This window comes from Xenopus laevis, chromosome 4L (genome assembly GCF_017654675.1).
Source record: "Xenopus laevis strain J_2021 chromosome 4L, Xenopus_laevis_v10.1, whole genome shotgun sequence".
Taxonomy (NCBI): domain Eukaryota; kingdom Metazoa; phylum Chordata; class Amphibia; order Anura; family Pipidae; genus Xenopus; species Xenopus laevis.
In genome coordinates this window covers 29,153,994-29,174,373 of record NC_054377.1, presented here as the reverse complement: position 1 = coordinate 29,174,373, position 20,380 = coordinate 29,153,994, and the positions used below count along the sequence as shown (strand labels likewise).

At 39.6% G+C, this 20,380-nt stretch overlaps 1 protein-coding gene across 3 annotated transcripts; it reads right to left on the bottom strand.

Moving 5' to 3' along the window:
• Positions 1–1,845: 1,845 nt before the first annotated feature.
• On the bottom strand, positions 1,846–18,624 carry efemp2.L (EGF containing fibulin extracellular matrix protein 2 L homeolog). 3 transcript variants are annotated; one of them, XM_018257682.2, is made up of 11 exons: positions 18,360–18,624; positions 15,708–15,797; positions 14,509–14,557; positions 13,962–14,192; positions 13,125–13,247; positions 9,616–9,732; positions 8,741–8,860; positions 6,940–7,059; positions 6,405–6,531; positions 3,493–3,688; positions 1,846–2,063 (listed from the first exon to the last, which is right to left on the bottom strand). In XM_018257682.2, the coding sequence occupies exons 2-11, from the start codon at positions 15,795–15,797 to the stop codon at positions 1,902–1,904; spliced, it is 1,335 nt and encodes a 444-aa protein (XP_018113171.1). In that variant the 5' UTR covers positions 18,360–18,624; the 3' UTR covers positions 1,846–1,901. The 3 variants fall into 3 exon arrangements, with proteins under 3 accessions (XP_018113171.1, XP_018113173.1, XP_041445954.1); XM_018257684.2 differs by having other exon boundaries at positions 15,714–15,797; positions 18,360–18,623; XM_041590020.1 differs by lacking the exon at positions 18,360–18,624 and having other exon boundaries at positions 15,714–15,803.
• Between the last annotated feature and the right edge of the window lie 1,756 nt (positions 18,625–20,380).

Sequence of the window (20,380 nt, the reverse complement as noted above, 5' to 3'; positions counted from 1 at the left end):
CAAAACGCCGGTCAAAGGAGGAAGAAGATCGCGTGGAAGAAGATGTCGTCTGTGAACTCCCTGGACTGGACCTGCGCAGAAGGGTAAGTAACAAGTTAGGGGCCGAGGAGGTTTCCTTCCCCTTTAAGTGCGAATTTTACAGAACGTTACCTCTTTCACCAGAGTTTCCTTCGCCACTTTAGACCTGGCGAACTGATAAGATGAAGTTACATCCTCCTCAATCTTATGTCAGTGACATCATATTCTGTATGCCGAAAATGCATTAAAGTTCTAAAAAAAAAATGCTGGTGTTTTTTTTGTGTTAAACTTTGCTTCCTAGGACATTTGTAATAAGTGGCCACTTCTAACATTTGCACCAACGTCTCTAATAAAGTCATATATATGACCTATATGTACCTTATTCAAATTGACCTAAGTGCAAGTGTACTTAAGAAGTTTTGCTAGGCAGAAATGAACCCTAGCGAAAGATCGACAAAGAAATACTCGCGCCAACGAATTAACGCAACTTCGCCAGTGTTCGTCTGCTGAGACGCAACTTCGCATTTTAATGAATTAGTGTAGTGGTAACGAATTTACACCTTGCGAAGTGCGGCGTAGCGTTCACTGGTGAAAATTCGCCCTTTACTGAATTTGCCCCATTCTCTTCTTTTCACTGTAGAATATATACAATATATTTAGGATAGGAAAGGGGATTCCTCATTACCACGCATATTGCAGATCTACAGATCCGTGCACTCATCCCTTATCAAAGTGGAGATGCGTGGAAGTGTTCTACAACACATAGCATTGCATGGGTCCCATATCCTTGTTATAGGTTATTTAGCAGAGCTTTGCTGAAGGTACTTACGGAACGCATTTTAGGACATCCTGCAGCGAAATACATGTCCTTCTTGTGATGTCTTATGCCTTCGGAATGGTGCATCAGTTGCTTTTACCGTCATTCATCATCCAAATCTGCAATCACACCTCCGTCCTCTACCCTCCCTTCTCAGCCGTCAGTCATACGAACTCCACCTTCAGCCCTCAGCTCTCCATCCTTCGCCCTCAGTCTTCCGCCCTCACCCCTCCATCCTCCTCCCTCAGTCCTCTGCCTTCCGCCCTCAGTCCTTCCTTCAGTCCTCTACCTTCCGCCCTCGCTCACCACTTTAGAAACTTATGGATAAGACTGTCGACTGAAAAGAGAGATCTGAGGGGGGAGTGCTGAGGAAAGAGGGTGGAGGGATAACCATGAGGGTGGAGGGAAGAGGACTAAAAGGAAGAGGAATGAGGGCGGAAGGCAGAGGACTGAGGGCGGAGGATGGAGGGCTGAGGGTAGAAGGCTGAGTTCGTATGACTGACGGCTGAGAAGGGAGGGTAGAGGACGGAGGTGTGACTGCAGATTTGGACGATGAATGACGGTAAAAGCAACCGATGCGCCATTCCAAAGCCATAGGACATCGCAAGAAGGACATGTATTTCGCTGCAAGATGTCCTAAAATGCGTTCTGTAGGTACTTCCAGGACCCTCTGTCAGGAAGTCATCATACAATAGTTAGAAACCCAACACTGTCCGAGGCTGTCCTGATAAACTGGAAGAATTCAACCCTGTTAGAGATCACGCTACATGATATCCAACCTAGGACTCTGAGCCTGAACTTAATAATCAGCACGAGGTGGGATTATATATGTTGTGGTTACCCCATTGCCGGCAAGATATCACTAGGTTTAAATTTCATTACCAATGCAAAGCTCCTGAAGTCAAACACTGCAGGAATATTCTTTGCCAGGAATGCCTGCATTTTAGCTTTACACTGAAAAGATGAATAATCTCTTTCTGAAATAAAATAAAGTGTAAAAAAAATACATATTAGATAAAAAAGGAACAGTTTATACATAGTAATTCTGTTGTGAATTCACATGGATCTAGAAGGAATGAGCTCCCACAAACACGGTGAGTCTAAGCACAGAGCTGGAGCGGTAACTCAGCAGAGAATTGGTGGTTAGCATTTCCAGATCCAGTACATACTCTTTGGGGCCAATGACAGGGCGGGCCAGGACAAGCATAGCTGTGAGGTTGTTGATTTGCTGTAATAGAGTAAAGAGTTAGACCGTATATCTAAGGGAACATAAAACCAAAATGTTAAGGTTCCTCGCTCTAATTTAAAACAAACAAGGGAAAGTTGTGCTCACCACTATTTTTTAAAACCATTAGGCGGGGGTGCAATGAGGGTGTGACCACAAAATACATATAGTCAACTACAAGAGGTCCTCTGCACTCAACCCATTATCAATATATTTAAGACAGAGACATTTTGTGCATACTGCTACTAAAAAATGCCTTACCCTTTGTCCATATATTGCAATATATTTAAGATGGCCAACTACGTCAAAGTCATCCCATATCTGGCCAGTCCTACGCTTAATTTTCATCTGATTCAAAAGGAATTCAATTGCTTAATTATACATTTTACAAAGGGACTAAGTTTTACCTGCAACTTACTAGCTGCTTTCAAAGTAAAACTCCCAAACTTGGCTGCCCTTTTATTAGACACCAGTGGGATCACCTGACTTGCTCTAATTTGTCTGTGACCTTACTGTGCAATCAGAATTCTTATATTGCAGAATATTATATGTATTTATAAGTGTATAAACCCTGAATTAGTGACTCTCATTTCCTCCTCAAACTAGCAGTGTCTCCCTACTATGCAGCGTGTGTGTATACCAATACTGGTCTCCCTAAAAGACACACATTAAAGGGGAACTATCCCTAAAAAGAAAATGTAATATAAGCTTTATCATACTGAAATAAGAACTTTTCTAGTCTTCATACAGGAGATGGGTGTCAGATATTCATTGACAGTTAGATCCCTTTCCTAGCAGATATATTAGATCTCACTCAAATAACTGATTCTAGTACAAACAAAATAACTGTCTTTTGCACAAATCCTCCATGTAGAGAGACAGGATTTCTGGTGATTTTAATACAGTGAGCTCTAATACATCTGCTAGGAAAGGAAGCCCCCCAATAAGATATATTGGATCTAACTGTCAATAAATATTTGCCACCCAACTCCTGCATGAAAAGAGAATGAAGAGAAACAGATGCTGAGAGGGGGATATTAAAGATAAACGTGATTATTTCAGAAATGGTAAAGAATTTTTTATTGATTATATTTAGAAAACTTCTTGTTTTGGTATGCTGAAGCTTATGTTACATTTTCATGACAGTTCTCCTTTAATATACATAGTAGATGAGGTTGAAAAAAAGACACACTGCCATGAAGTGCAACCTTCTGGGTCCAAATGAAAAACTGCTAGTTAGACATATTTCATTGTCAACTGCTGCTTCCTATTTCGTGTAGGTAGGAAATAAGCTGCGGGTGAAAGTCTGGGGTTATTCAGTAACACGGAGTCCATGTCTGTGTACCCCTAAATCTGATCAGTCTTACTGTAGTACACAAATAACATGATAATTTGACCTTTCCATTTGCATCACAATGAGATTTGCACCTACCCTGATGAAGAACTCTCCTTGCTCATTTCCTGAGCGGATTTGGAATATGTTATAAGCTCCAGGGTAGACGCTGGTTGCCTGTATCTGGAATATTTCAGAGGGCACACTTCTGTCTGATGTGATGCTCATGTATCTATACACCACAGAGCCCGGTTCATCATGGCACAGGGGATTGGTCCCAGGACACATACAGCGGCTACAATATAGACAAAAATATTAGGATGACATCTATTATAAAGATTATTAAGATATTATTAATCTTTAGGAAAATAAACAGTGAGTATTCTGATAACTGAAATGTGTTCTGATGTTACTGCAATCTGCACCAGATATTTTTATGCAGCATGAAATGCAGATTGCTAGTGATACCCCGATACCCACGGGTCGGGAAGATTCCGCAGAACCTCGCTGTGCCATTTGCGGGCCACGGTAGGTTTGGGTTAAGCTCTGCTGAATCTGACCTCCAGAATAATTCCACTTTTGTACTGTGCATGGGTGGCAAGATTAGGTACAGCAGCCCCTGGGAACCAGTAGTAACGTGCACTCTGGCTTCCAAACCAAAATTTGATAAAGGGGCCCAAAAAACAAAGAAACCCCTAATATATCTATCACAGTTACCTGCTTTGTCAAAAAGTCTGAATAAATGCAATTTTCTATTCTGAAACAGTTCTTCTCTTTCTGCATCATTTCAAATCCTGGCAGGGAAGGAGGGACTAAACACTGATGTTACAAATTGTAGCAACTACTCCACAGCTTACAGACAGCATGCAGGAACTACATAACCCACAATGCATTGGACTTGTGGGGTTTGGAGGATAACCCTGAGGACAGATTGCTGCTGATACAAAGTAAAGCTGGCCATAGACACAAAGATCCGATTTTTGGACCGTGTGTGGAGAGTCCCGACATTTTTCGTCCCACGGAGATCGGTCGTAGCTGCCGATAATATCTCTGCATGTATTGCCGATCGTACGATTTTCAGTGGGAGACTGTCACTAGCTTTTGTGCGATTGCTGTCAGGGGCAGAACATCAGCTGATCTGTTATTTTACTACTTTATTTGATCTGAATGGTTAGTGGCAGGTCGGGAGATGGGGAAGTCTTTGCATCTATGGCCAGCTTAACAGTAATCAGCCAGCTCAGCAAGAGAGTAGGGGGCGAGGCGAAGGGAACTGTTCAAAAGCATTAAAAATCATGAAAAGTCTGCATACTTTTTGAATGATGTATATTGCAAAGTTACTTGAAATTATGTTTACTTTTCAGAAAGCTTAAGATATGTTTGTGTGGAGTTCCACTTTAACTATGCTTGTGAAACAGGGGAAAAGATTTGTTGTGGAACCTGCAAACTTTTAGTCTGTAGGAACCTTAGTGCCTGCTTTGTGTTGTAGCAGCAAGAGAAAAAAATGATTTACATACAATATTTGAACATCACATATTAAAAGGTTCTGTATTTTTGCACGAGTAACTTGTTTGCTATTTAGTATGAATGTTTCATGCTTCTACTTCACGTATGCTGTAATAGTGCCCTTCTGCGTGGCACAACACAGGGTTTTAGTAAAGCACTTATAATAACAGACTGCTCTGTGTAGAAACATATTCAGACTTAGAGGGCTTTACCGGAAAATGGAATAAAAGGAGGGTTTTTTTTTTCCAGTAAAAGAGTTCTGTGTCTAGGGGTTAACTGGTAACTTTTTCATGTGGCTGGAGACGAGAAAAAAGACAAACGTTTGATTCAAACGCTGGAAAATAAATACAGCCAAAGTACATAGAACAATCAACAGCACAAGCTGCTATTACATGCATTAAACCTGGTATTTTGTCATTATTCAAATAAGCCATTTATTTATTATAAATGAAATCAAATAAAAGATGAGATCATAGAATATATTCTGTAGAAACTGTAGAATAATGCTTGATACAGCTGAATGCCTATGCAGGCATAGTTTTTGTGGTATCTCTCTTTACTGACTATGAAAAACATAACTTATACATCTGTATGGGTACTCTTTAGCTGACTTAACCCCAAAAACTGGCTGCAGGGCAGGGATTTTCTATGCAGCACTTGTTTCAGGTGGTCCCTTCCTGGCACCACCAGCATTTGCCTTAAGCAGCAGGTTTCTTACTCCTGTCAATGGGAAGTGCCTGCAAATAGGAAAAGGCATTGCAACTGTTGTAGTTCTCCTTCTGTGTGGCATTATATAGTGAATAATGTACCGCCTTATTGTAAAATATAAATAGAAGTCGCCAAGGAGTTCGATGACCATATAAAAGAAGAAGGACAAAGGCTGAGTGCTTTTATCCAGCTCATGGAACATGGAACTCCAAGGTGACTTTTAATATCCTCACATTTATTTATTATAATACACAAGTGAGTATTTTAACACAATACTAGAGCTATGGCATTTAATAAGGAAGCACGTGGCCAGCTATCCTTTAAGACAATGGTAGTGACACCTTTGCAGTGGCAAGGAAATAAAAGCATAATGGAAACAATTATCGATTAACCTATTATTAAATTCATTAGGCAAATACAAAAAATGCCAAATGAGTAATGTCTCATAGTTAGGGATGCACCGAATCCACTATTTTGGATTCGGCCGAACCCCCGGATCCTTCTTGAAAGATTCGGCCGTATACCGAACCGAATCCTAATTTGCATATGCAAATTAGGGGTGGAAAGGGGGAAAACATTTTTTACTTTCTTGTTTTGTGACAAAAAGTCACGCGATTTCCGTCCCGCTCCTAATTTGCACATGCAAATTAGGATTCGGTTCAGCCTTGCAGAAGGATTCGGCCGAATCCGAATCCTGCTGAAAAAGGCTGAATCCTGGATTCGGTGCATCCCTACTTATAGTTTTATTTCGTATTAATGCCACGGACATGGGACTAATTTGTCTTCTACACACGACTCACTTTTCAGACACTTGGATAAAAGGTTCCTGGCAGCGATTCTTTTCCACGCATTGGTAACCCCCATGAAAGTTGACACAGGTCTGCTGTTCTGAGCAGCTATGGGTCCCAAGTTCACACTCATTGATATCTAGAGAAAAAATAAAATGACATAGAAACAAAAAAATAGTTATTTAGCTATTGTTTGGGCAGAGACCCGAATCTTTCATAAGGGATTTGGCCAAATCCCAAATTCATACCCTGATATGCATAGGAAAAAAATCTCAAACTCAATATGGGATTTGGTGCATCCCTATTAATAACACCTTGACACTTCGTAGGAGAAGAATAGTACCATACAAATCCTAAAAGCAATGTACAATAAGCAGTATCCAAAAAATACTACACATACCACATCCAATATGCACAATTTTACAAGAACTGCATCATCTTGTGAAGCATAAAACTAAACAAAACTCTTTAAGTATACTGAGCAAAGGAGTATGCAAAACTTATTTTTGTGGTGCTATTATTCTCTAATTGCTGGTGATTGTCTGACCTTGGCACAGTCGGGTGCCTAAAAGCTGGTATCCTTCGGGACAACTACAGGAGAAGCTTCCGGGCTCATTCACACACTGATGCTGGCAAAGGTAACTGGAATAACTGCACTCATCAATATCTAATAGAAAGAGTAGAAAGTACTGATTAATTGTATTGCACTGATATATTAACAAGATGTCATTGACATATATATTAGAGACATTTGGGGGCACATTTACAAAGCTCGAGTGAAGGATTCAATTTAAAAAAAACCTCGAATTTCGAAGTGTTTTTTGGGCTACTTCGACCTTCGACTACTACTTCGACTTCGAATCGAACGATTCGAACTAAAAATCGTTCGACTATTCGACCATTCGATAGTCAAAGTACTGTCTCTTTGAGAAAAACTTCGACCCCCTACTTCGGCAGCTAAAAGCTACCGAAGTCAATGTTAGCCTATGGGGAAGGTCCCCATAGGCTTGCCTGAGATTTTTTGATCGAAGGATATTCCTTCGATCGTTGTATTAAAATCCTTCGAATCGTTCGATTCGAAGGATTTAATCGTTCGATCGAAGGAATAATCCTTTGATCGTTCCATCGCAGGATTTGCGCTAAATCGTTCGACTTCGATATTCGAAGTGGAACGATTTTAGTTCCTAGTCGAATATCGAGGGTTAATTAACCCTCGATATTCGACCCTTCATACATCTGCCCCTAAAAGATTCCACTGAATAACAGCAACAATGACAAGGAATGACAATATAATGCACTATTGCCCTGCACTGGTAAACTGGTTTATATAAACAAACTGCAGTGTAGCCATGGGGGCAGCCATTCAAGCGCAGGATACATAGTAGATAACAGATAATTTCTGAAGAATCCCATTGTATACTACAGAGCTGATCTGTTATCTGCAGTGTATCCTGTGCCTTTTCTCCTTTTTCAGTTTTAAATGGCTGCCTACACGGCTACACAACGGCTTGTTTATATAAACTATTTTAGAATTTATGAAGCAAACACATACATTTTACCAGTGCAGTACAACAGTACATTATATTTTCATTACTTTAAAAGACTTACATTTTTTGGTGTTACTGTAATTCTGTTGAATCACTATATGACACTTTAGACTCTAACCACAGCCAATCCTCCCCTTCAATGATAAATGCATTAGCACAGCAAAGTTTTCAGCAGGGTGGACTGTCGCCATCTTCTCCAACCTAACAAGGCATCCCCTTAAAGTGGCCATACACAGAGAGATCCGCTCGTTTGGCCATGCTGCCAAACGAGTGGATCTCTCCCGACTGATCCAATCATAATGCAGCAGTACAGGCAGTCGGATCGTGGGACTGCATCATTTTTAGCCCTGCCTAATCAACTTTTGCCCGATATTCGGCCAGATATCGACCGGGGAAGCCCATCGGAGGGCCCCATACACGGGCCAATAAGCTATATCGGGCCGTGTATGGCCATTTAGATTTGATTTGGTGAATGCGCAGTATAAAACTTTATTGACCAATTCTACCCTTTATACACATGAAGTACACAAGATGCCTGGGTAAACAGAGTATAATGCAGCCTGTCCTGCTGAAAGCTTTGCTGAAAACTTTATTTTGACCACTTTACAGACTGAGAGACTGGAACATGAAGATAAGAATGTTTGGCTAGGCATTATGGGAGTGTGCGTGAGGGAATGAAGATGTTTATGTGTCAAGTAGAGGGTCCAAACTCAAATCCTGCCCCAGAGACAGTACAATTATCTTCAAGTGTAATTATTACATGTTCTGACTGATTCCAGGTACTGTAGCTTGGTTTCTTACCAGTGCAGGTATATCCATCATGGCTCAGTTCGTAGCCCTGATTGCAGCGGCACAGGAATGTCCCATAGGTGTTATAACACCTTTGCTGGCAGGGAGTGCCCATTGAGCACTCATTAACATCTGTGGGGATGAAGACAGACAAGAAGTGTATCAGGTTCTTTATCAATTCAATTCATTGTAATTTTCTTCTGAGCAGTGCCCTCTTTAACCCATGTATAGGTTGTACATAATTGTATGGTGAATGTATACACCATTTTATTGTACAGGTATGGGATCTGTTATCCGGAAACCCATTATCCAAAATTCCAAATTACAGTAAGGCTGCCTCCCATAGACACCATTTTATCTAAATAATCAAAAATTGTAAAAATGATTTCCTTTTTCTTTGTAGTATTAAAATAGTACCTTTTCCTTGATCCAAACTAAGATATAATTAATCATTATTAGAAGAAAAACGGCCTATTGGGTTTATTTAATGTTTAGATGATTTCCTAGTAGACTTAAGGCATGAAGAGCTAAATTACATAAAGATCCGTTATCCGGAAATCCCCAGGTCCCGAGCATTCTGGATAACAGGTCCCATACCTGTACAGCTCTGTTAAATATGTTGGTGTGTTTTATAAGTCTATGTTAATAATTGTTTTTATATTCATTAAATTCAAAATATTACTTTCTTATACAATACAAATTGTCCAGCATATCAGTTCACCAGTTTTGCAATATTTATGTAATATTCTCTTATGTGCAGAACTCTCTAAATTGTGACCTTAAAATTAGAGTTGCACAAAGCTGTGTTCAGACAGTCCAACACTGTAGTGAATCTACAGTAAATTAGTCAGTGGCACTCTGACCATGATTACGCAAAACTGACTTACCCACACAGGAGCGGTTATTTGATGCCAGCTGAAATCCAGGCTCGCACTGACAAACAAAAGAACCTGGGTAGTTAACGCATCGGTGTTGGCAGTATCGATATCGGCACTCATCTATGTCTATAGAGATGGTGATCAATAGGAGAAAGTATATGAGAGCAAAAGAGAAGCAGAAGGCAAATAAATGTGTACTTGTGTTAGCTGCAAACTTTAAACACTAAAAACTGAGCAAATGAGCCCAGTGGTGAGTGAAATGTTTTACCAAGTTTTGCAGCGGAAATGACGCCCATAGACTCTAATGGGTGAAAAAAATTGTCACGCGTCAAAAAAATGTTGTCGCCCATAGACTTCAATGCATTTCAGCAAATTTGCAAATTTTTAGCGACTCAAAACAGGCCAGATTTTGCCATCACTACCAGTGATGTTACCCATGGATCAATCATCTGTTTGCTTTGATATACCTGTTTCACAAAAATCAATGGAATTTCTGAACGTTGCTGCACTCCAGAAGAACTTGCACTCCTTTAAAACGTCATCAATTGCCAGGGCAAAATAGGCAGCCTCGGCTGTTGGGTACTGTAGTATCTTTTTATTTTTTTTGTTTTATTATACTCCTATTTTAAATAAATGCAGTTTTGATATGTTGCCAGCAGTTGTTACTGCACCAGAATTCTGCTCTGTGCATACAGACAAAACAGTTACTGAAGAAGTGTTTATTTGAACCAGAAGGGCTAAAGCATTTGTTCCTTCCTTGCCTGACAGATCTATGGGTAAAAGTGACCATACATGCACAGATATTATCGTACAAAATTTTTTTTGTACTATATTCAGTGCGTGTATGGCAGGCCGATAATGACAGAAGGCTTGGATATCAGTCGTCTCGTCAATTTGCCCATCACTGTCAGTGATGTTACTCATCACTGGCAGTGATGGGCACTGGTTGTATAAATTTGAAAAGGCACCCAAACATCAGCCACTGTTAGTGCTGAATTGTCAGATAGAGGTAGAATTCTATTGTTTGTACTGTATATCTGTCGATTCAGCTCACACGTGTGTATTGAAACGATTGATCTTTCCTGAAAATATCTTTTCCAGGAAAAGTTCGTAATCGTAGCGTCTATTGCCACCGTAAAGGGGTTGTTCACCTTAAAACACTTTTTTCAGTTCAGCTGGTTTCAGATTGTTCCCCATAAATAAAGACTTTTCCAATTACTTTCTATTTTTTATTTGGGACCATTTTTGTTATACTTAGCCCTGCTGAGCAGAATTCCTGAGTTTCATTAAAGGCAGCTGTTAGAATTGATACATTAGTTGCTAATATTTCACAGATGCTCCTGATAAATGTATCAACTAATTGTGTCAAGTAGATGTAGCATATTGTAACAGTTCAGAATCCGCTCTGAATCACTGAACTCTAATTTTGGGAAAATGGTAAGGGCTCTTACACGCGGCATTTGTTTGTGCGCTCCCCTGCGTTACACTTTTTTACGTTCAGCTGCAGCGGAGCGCAGGATTAGACTGAATTATTGTCAATGGGGCTGTACTCACACAGACGCATGTATGCATCGAACACAGGTAAAATGCAACATGCTGCGTCCCAACCTGCGTTTGGTGCTTACATGTGTCTGTGTGAGTACAGCCCCATTGACAATAATTCAGTGCGCCTACTCCTGCGCTCCCCTGCGGAGGAAAGCACAAAGCAGGGGAGCGCACAAACGCCCGTGTGTAAGAGCCCTAAGTTATAAAAGATAGAAAACAGTATTTATTTATAGTGAACAATCTGAAAACAACTCAACTCAAAAAGTGTTTGGAAGATGAATAGCCCCTTTAAGAGTGCCCCCTGTCCTACCAGCAAAGGATCCATCAACCCCTCCCCCCATCTTCTAAATCGTGTCAGGCAGGAACTGTACTGGAAGCCCCCTTTTATGCTGTTTCCAACAACTTATAAACAATATACTAATCAATACACTACCAGCTGGGAGGAAGTAGTTGCTGTTTGTCTCTCTCTCTCTTTGATTCAAAAGCTCTTTGCTCGGTTTCGTATTGAAATGCTGGTGAAACTGGCGCATCCACGGAGCAATATGTAAAATATTATTGTCACGGGCGGCATTTACCCCTAGCAACTAGGAAAGCTTGAATAGGGTCAAGAAATCAGTAACAATTAAGTACAGTACATCTGTACCAAATAACTAAGTGAATAGCAAAAAGCCTGTAGGGAAGACATACTGATACCCAAGAAATGAATACAGTACATCAGAGTACCATATAACTTATGTACCTGTTATAAAGAACATAATGTAGGGTATTGCTTGTCAATAAATACCTGACATACTTTCCATGTGCAAAAAATATGTGATGCAAGGTTAATTGTCTTTGCTTGGCAAAACATGTGGATTTTGTATTCCTACTGAACTTCACAGTTACGTGGCTGCAGCTGCCTTGTCACCTCCTTTCTCTTTACAGTCAGTTGCTCCTAGTTTCTTTATCTAGTAATTTAATCTGGTGTCTAAACGGAAATACATGTTGACCGTTAATTTTATGAAGTGCTTGGTGTCTTTCACTAAAAACACCCACTTTTCTGTATTACCGTATGAGCTGCTATACTGCCACATATTAGGGTCTGGTGTAGGTCCTTGTATTTGTCGCATGATGGCATGAATCGAGCAATAACATGAAAATGAAAGGGCTGTATATGCATGTAGATATAAAAGCTCATTTATGAACTAAAAGGCAGGATGCAAAGTGCAAAATATGGTCACTCCACACTCTGCATTTCAGCTTATAGAAACTGCTGCAAGCCTCTGCTCTACATTTTGGAGCATAGAGAGCTGGGGCAGCCCTCATATATACAGCAGTGTTTGTGTCAGATCTGGGCTGGGATTCAAAATAGGCCCTGACATTTCAAGGACCTAGATGCCCAAAAAGCTCCCCAGCAGCCCACTAAATATGTATATGGCATCTTACAGCAGCCCCTCTGGCATTTGCCAGAACCCACAGATTGTCAGTCTGGGCCTGGCTTGTGTTGATGGGAGGCACATAATGAGTAATAAGAATAGGGCCTGCGCCTGCTGATGCTGTGGACTACAGTTCACACTAAAATGATCTTTGCTTGAGCACTAATGGTTGCACTCTTGCACCCCTTAGTACTTTGTGCATGGAGTCGTCGTAAATGACCACTATAATGTACTGTTACCCTACACTAGTAAAAACAGCTTGTTTGCTTCAGAAGAACTACTTCAATCTGAATAGGGAAAAAAGCCCCATGTTTACACAGTACATACCAGATAAGCTGCATACAATATAATGGGTTTAGTTCTTATACTGTAGTCAAATACCATTCATGCCTCTACAGAACTATTGAATGAAAATGTTTGTCATATAAAATAGGACATTTCTTGCCAAGAAACAGTTTTTTTATAGGTGCGGCTCAAGGAAGGGCACTTTGGATTTTGACAGTACTGGTCCTTTGAGAACAGGGCAGATGGTGCTTATTTTATTTGTTTTTTACTCACCTACACACTCATTCCCAATCTTCCTGTAGCCCTCTGGACACTTGCAGTGATAGCTACCAAGCATATTAATGCAATCCTGGCTTGGAAGGCAATCATGAAGCTGGTGTTCACACTCATCAACATCTGAAACAGAACAGTACAAAGTTTAGAGCCGTGGAAAAGAAACATACATTCCCTACCTGCATCACATTTGCTTAAAAAAACAGCTTCCCTCCAAGTTAAGCTCATTAAAGGGGTGGTTCACCTTTAAGTAAAATTTTAGTATGTATAGAATGGCCAATTCTAAGCAACTTTTCAATTGGTCTTTATTATGTATTTTCTATAGTTTATTAATGATTTGCCTTCTTCTTCTAACCCTTTCCAGCTTTCAATTGGGGGTCACTGACCCCACCTAGAAATAAATGTTCTGCAAGGCTACAAATGTATTGTTATTGCTACTATTTATTATCCGTCTTTCTATTCAGGCCCTCTCCTATTCATATTCAACGTATGGTTGCTAGGGTTATTTGGGGCAACCAAATTGCTGAAACTGCAAACTGCAGAACTGCTAAATAAAAAGATAAATAACTAAAAAACCACAAATAATAAAAATGAAAACCAATTGCAAATTGTCTCAGAATATCAATCTCTACATTATAGTTTTAACTCAAAGGTGAACAACCCCTTTAATTTTCATACAAATACATATCTCCCATCTTAAACAATAGCATCTCTTGCCTATCTGCAAATTCCAAAAATACATGAAAACTATTCCTGTACCTTTATACTTAAGAGACCACTTTTCGAAGGGACATCTAAAATTGAAGCTTAAAAATAAAACTACAGGTTTTAACTCACCCACACAGCTGCCCTGACCCTGTGGGTCAAGCTGGTATCCACTAGGGCAAGTATTGGGGCGCTGGTCAAGTTCATGATCCACAGGTGGTTGAAGTTCAGATGTTCCCTGTTCAGTCTGAGAGTCACTTATTACAGATGCGGAGGGAGGAAGGCACAGATAACCTCCATAATGATTAATGCACTTCAGCTCACCCTTACAAGCATCAGGAATGGTTTGACACTCATTGATGTCTACAGAAAGAAAGAGCAAGAGATAATGAGATCAGTAGTGTTCGTTGAGGGGGGCGGGCCCTGGTGGGTGACGCGCAGCCGTCCCCGCCCCCCTCCGTACCGCCGCATTTGGCCGCATTTTCGCACCCCCTGCTCCCCCGGTAGTTCCGCCACTGAATGAGATTATTATGGGCAACTATGACCTTGGTTGGTTCACAAGGTAATGAGAAAATACAGAAATATCCAGGAAATGTTGCAACATCTTTACTACAATCAGTAAACAGAATGCATTAAATGACTCCTGATACGTGTGTGTGTGTGCATGTATGTGTGTTACCTCTGCAGTGCTGTCTTTCACGGTCCCACTCATAACCATCTGTACATTCCTAAAGGAGAAAAGAAATGCTTAAAGGGAGTTTATGAAAAGAGAACCAAAACAGAAAAAAATAGACATATTGCCATATAATTGTGTATTTGTAAATCTGAGTAGTGTCACCCAAAACTGGTACCGGTATAGGATCTGGAAACCCGTTATCCAGAAAGCTCTGAGTTACAGAAAGGTCATCTCCTATAGACTCCATTTTATCCAAATAATCCAATATTTACCAATATTTAAAAAAAATATATTTTGTTATTCTCTGTAATAATAAAACAGTAGCTTGTACTTGATCCAAACTAAGATATCATTAATCATTATTGGAAGCAAACCATCTTAACGGGTTTATGTAATGTTTAAATTGTTTTCTAGTAGAATTAAGGTATGAAGATCCGAATTACGTATACATCATCCAGGAAACCCCAGGTCCCGAGCATTCTGGATAGCAGGTCCCATATCTGTATTAGTATTATATTACAGTAAAATGTCCTTACCATGTCGAGACAACGCACAGTCATTTATCAGGAAATGTAGTAATATATATGGGGATATATGAAGATTTAGGAGGGGTTGGCCTCCCCATAGGGAACCCATATTTATATATAAATTATAAGAGCACCAGTGGAAAGAATCCCCCAAACAAAATTCTCATCCTCCTCCCCTGGGTATGTCTTAAACTTGCAGCTGTTGTGAGCACAGTCTATTTTCTCATTTGGCTTACACAATGCACCATTTGTTCCTTTAAAAGGAAAAAGAATGGCCCAGACATCTGAGACTGCATGCACATCTGCGTTTTTATTAGGATTGCTATGCGACTCAAGACAATGCGATCACTTTATAGTTGCATAAAAAAGGGTTACATCAGAGGAAGCAGATTCAGCACTTGCAGTGTAAGGTCCTAATTAAAGAGCAATCTATCAAAATATCTTGCGCAAAATATCTTGCTAGAATATTTCAATTTACCAATGTTTTGGGGTCCTAAATTAAATTTGTTGTGGAGCCCAGTGATATGTCCTTCCTGGAGCAGATTTTCAGTTGAAAAGCGCATACAGTCGCATTGCAAGTGTGCATGACACCTGAAGTGTGCTTTAGCCATAGATCTATTAGCCAGAAGTTGGTTAATTGCCCATGAACAAGGAGAATAGCATGAAAACTAATACCGTTACCGTGTAGCTGTTGGGCCCCTCGCTTTCTTGCTGTCTGGAAGAAACCAGCAGGAGAGAGAAGAGCACAGAGGAGAAGAGCAGCATCTGCATGGGAGGAAGAAACATTTATTATTTAAAAATCACGCTCTTCTGCTCTCATCACATCACTCACACCAGGTGTCACGGATAACTCGACAACTGCACGGAAGCACACAACATGAATGCACAGATGCGCACCTTTTGTTACTCTACAATCACTCAATACAAGGACACTCTGGGCTAACATTAAATCCGCCTGTGAAATATTCCCAAGATGAAAGCCCCAATGTAGACCTCATTCGTAGTTGACAATAAGAATTTATGTAAGGGGTTTGCAATAAATCAATCTTTTGCAGGGCCCTGTACATTACCACAGATATTCTAGTTTATACCATACTGTAGTCACGTTGCATTATTGCCAATGTTGTCTCCTTATAGGCTAATAGATACATAGATAGTAGATAGTATGATACACTTGTGTGCATGTCTTTATAATCTTATGAAGAAAATGACCTCCCACAAAGGTCTTCATATCTCTAAATGGGATCCTGGGGCACAAACTCTGGGGTACAAACTGTGAACCACTGCACTAGCACCATACAGCACAGCAGGGAAAACTTGGGGTGCAATTGGGTGCATGGCTCCATGGATTAGAAATACTACACACTACAAGCACTGACATACAACTTACTGTATAAAGTGAAGCCATATATAATAACTTATCATCTTAATCACATTCTTTCTATGAGGAAAAATATTGATTTCCTTGACCTCTCTTGATGTTTTATAGAGTCTAGTGTAGCACTAATACAGAAATAAATAAATAGATAGAAATATCATATAAGACAATAATAACTGCTAGATAACTACATAAAAACTACTATAGATGGTATAGATAGCTAGATAGATCATAGAAAAGCAGATATGGTATATAAATATAGATGCAATGATAGCTGCTAGCCAACTAGATAAAAACTACAATGATAGATAGATGATAGATAGAAGATAGATAGTGATAGATAGATAGATAGATAGATAGATAGATAGATAGATAGACAGATAGATAGATACATTATGTATCTATCTATCATTGTAGTTTTTATTTAGTTAACTAGCATCTATCTGTCTGTCTATCTATCTATTTATCTATTTATCTATCTATCTATCTATCTATCTATCTATCTAAGATAGATAGATAGATAGATAGATAGATAGATAGATAGATAGATAGATAGATAGATAGATAGATAGATAGATAGATAGATAGATGATAGATAGATAGATAGATGCTAGTTAAATAGATAAAAACTACAATGATAGATGGATAGATAGATAGATAGATAGATAGATAGATAGATAGACAATGATAGCTGCTAGCTAACTAGCTAAAACTACTATAGATAGATGACTGATGATAGATAGATAGATAGATAGATAGATAGATAGATAGATAGATAGACAGATAGATAAATAGGTAGATAGATAATAGATAGATGATAGGTAAGATAGATAGATAGATAGATAGATAGATAGATAGATAGATAGATAGATACAGGCAGAAAGACAGACAATGCTAGCGGCTAACTAACTAGCTAAAACTACTATAGATATATGATAGATAGATAGATAGATAGATAGATAGATAGATGATAGATAGAGGGATCAATAGATAGATAGATAGATAGATAGATAGATAGATAGATAGATAGATAGATAGATAGATAGATATAGAGGGACAGATAGATAGAGGGATAGATAGATAGATAGATAGATAGATAGATAGATAGATAGATAGATAGATAGATAGATAGATAGATAGATAGATAGATAGAGGGGATATACAGATAGATAAATAGAGGGACAGATAGATAGAGGGATAGATAGATAGATAGATAGATAGATAGATAGATAGATAGATAGATAGATAGATAGATAGATAGATAGATAGATAGAGGGGATATACAGATAGATAAATAGAGGGACAGATAGATAGAGGGATAGATAGATAGATAGATAGATAGATAGATAGATAGACACACAGACAACGATAGCTGCTAGCTAACACTAGTATCAATAGGTAGACAATAAGTAGACAGATGATAGGCAGATAGATAGATAGATAGATAGATAGATAGATAGATAGATAGATAGATAGATAGATAGATAGATAGATAGAGGGGATATACAGATAGATAAATAGATAGATAGATAGATAGATAGATAGATAGATAGATAGATAGATAGATAGATAGATAGATAGATAGACACACAGACAACGATAGCTGCTAGCTAACACTAGTATCAATAGGTAGACAATAAGTAGACAGATGATAGGCAGATAGAAAGATAGAGGATATATAGATTTAGATAGAGGATACATAGATTTAGATATAGATATATAGATTTAGAGCCCCAGAACTAGATTCCCGTATTGAAACCCTTCCTGCCAGATGATCATTACTCAGTTTGAGGAGAACGTATAATTTAATACAATAATCGTATAACCAACATAGCGCCACATTTATAGAGACTGCAGTTAATACAGAGACAGGTCACACAGGAAAGTGCAATAAGTTATGAGGAGGACAGATATCCAGTCAGTCTCAGACGCAGGAATCCGCTACTTACGATGTTTCCCTCTGAGTACAGAAGACAAAGCTCTTATGGTCCCTTTGTGTCGCTTTTCCGAACTTTCTTTTCGCCTCTTCCCTTTAGGCCTTTGTGCTCTTTACTCCCCTCTCGTGCTCCTCCGCTGCACTTTTCCCTCACGCACTCCCCCTTTTCTTCCTGCGTGGTACCTTCCTCTTCTCTCTCTCTCTTCTGTGCTCCCCTCCCAGTCGCTACTCTCGCATCCTCTGCTCGCCCTCTCTCACCCTCACTCTTCTCTCGAATTCCTGAGCCCCTGCCAATCCCTCCCTATTTTCCAGTAATATTCCCCCACACCTGGTTTTACTTAAACACAGAGACACACAACCCTTTCATGTCCAGCTGTTCCCCACTCTTTACAGCCCAACCCTCACACCCCCCCAGAGACTGTTGTCACAGGAGAGTCTCTATTGCTCCAACAGGGGTGTCTGTCCCTGTACCGGAGACCAGATTCATGGGGCACATCCTTTATCAAATATATAGTGAATAAAGTACCCCCTCTTGTAAAATATAAGGATATTATTAGTTACCGAGGAGTTTCATGACCATATAAAAACACGAGGCAGAAGGGGGTACTTTATTTATTATAATACACAAGTTTCAGTGAGTCATGTGACAGAAATGACATCAGAACTCACCGTTTATAACTGATGACATCAGAACTCACCGTTTATAAGAATATCATTTACAAGATATTTATGTCTTTTGTGTATTACAGGGCCGGAACTAGGGGTAGGCAGAGTAGGCAGATGCCTAGGGCCCAAAGCTGGAGGGGCGCCAGGCATGGACTTTATCTGCCTCTCCTACCCCCTAGGAATATGAATAGGAGAGGGCCTAAATAGAAAAATGAGACATAACAAGTAGAACAACAATAAATGTGTAGCTTATGAAAGCTGGAAAGATTTGGAAGAAAAAGGCAAATAAATTAAATACTATAAAAAATAAATAATGAAGGCAAATTAAAAAGTTGCTAACAATTGGCCATTCTATGAAATACTAAAAGTCAACTGAAAGGTGAACCACCCCTTTAACTTCAATGAGTAAAACTGGCCATAGATGTGCAGATTATTAGCCTATGTCTGACAAACGATTGTCCGTGCCAATCTCCCGACCTGCAACTAACCATTCAGATTAATATAAAGTAGTAAAGAGAAGATGCTCGGGCCATTAATTGACTTATAGCAATCATAAAAAAGTTATGTCCGGCGAATAGCAGCGTCAGTTCTCCCATTGATATTGTCAGAGATCGGTAGACAATATCAATCTTTTAACCTGTCCGATTGACTGAATGACTGATCGCCATGGTACAAAAAATGTCAGAACAATGGTATCTTTGCGTCTATGGCCAGCGTAATACTGCAAGACATTGTAGTCTGCAGCAATGAAGAGTGCCTCCTTCTGCTTTCTGTGGCTGTGGAGCTACCACCATTGAGCACCATATAGACATGAACATTTAGTTAAGTTGGTGCTGATCAAGGCCGCAGTAGTTGCATAGCAAGTAGCCTAAATGAACCTGGATGGACATTTTGGTCACTTCCCTATTGTTCTGTTCCTTCTGGCCAACATCCAAGCAGCTGCAACAGCCTCTTCACTCCGATCACAGCAGGGTTGTCTGTCCTGACATACACATTGGATGGCCAAGCCTTCTGACCAAATTTGGACATGTACAGTCAGAGATCAGGAGAATTCCCATGTCCACAACTGCTCCAGTAGTGCTACAGCAATGTTTCCACCAGCAAAAAGTCCATCATGCACATTTGTCCATCACATGGTCAGGTGGCAGTGAAAAGAGTTATGAAGGTTATATGACCACACGTTAGACCTGTCCTGATATGGAAAGTGTCTAGTGGTAACTCTTTGTCATTTCAATTCAAGTCTTTGGGTACAAACTCATTGCACATATAAGTAGGGTCCAAGGGTGCGTATATCATCCCCTATTACAATATATTTATACAACCCTAAACACAGGGATGATTCTGGGCTTTTGGTCTGCTGACCCCCCC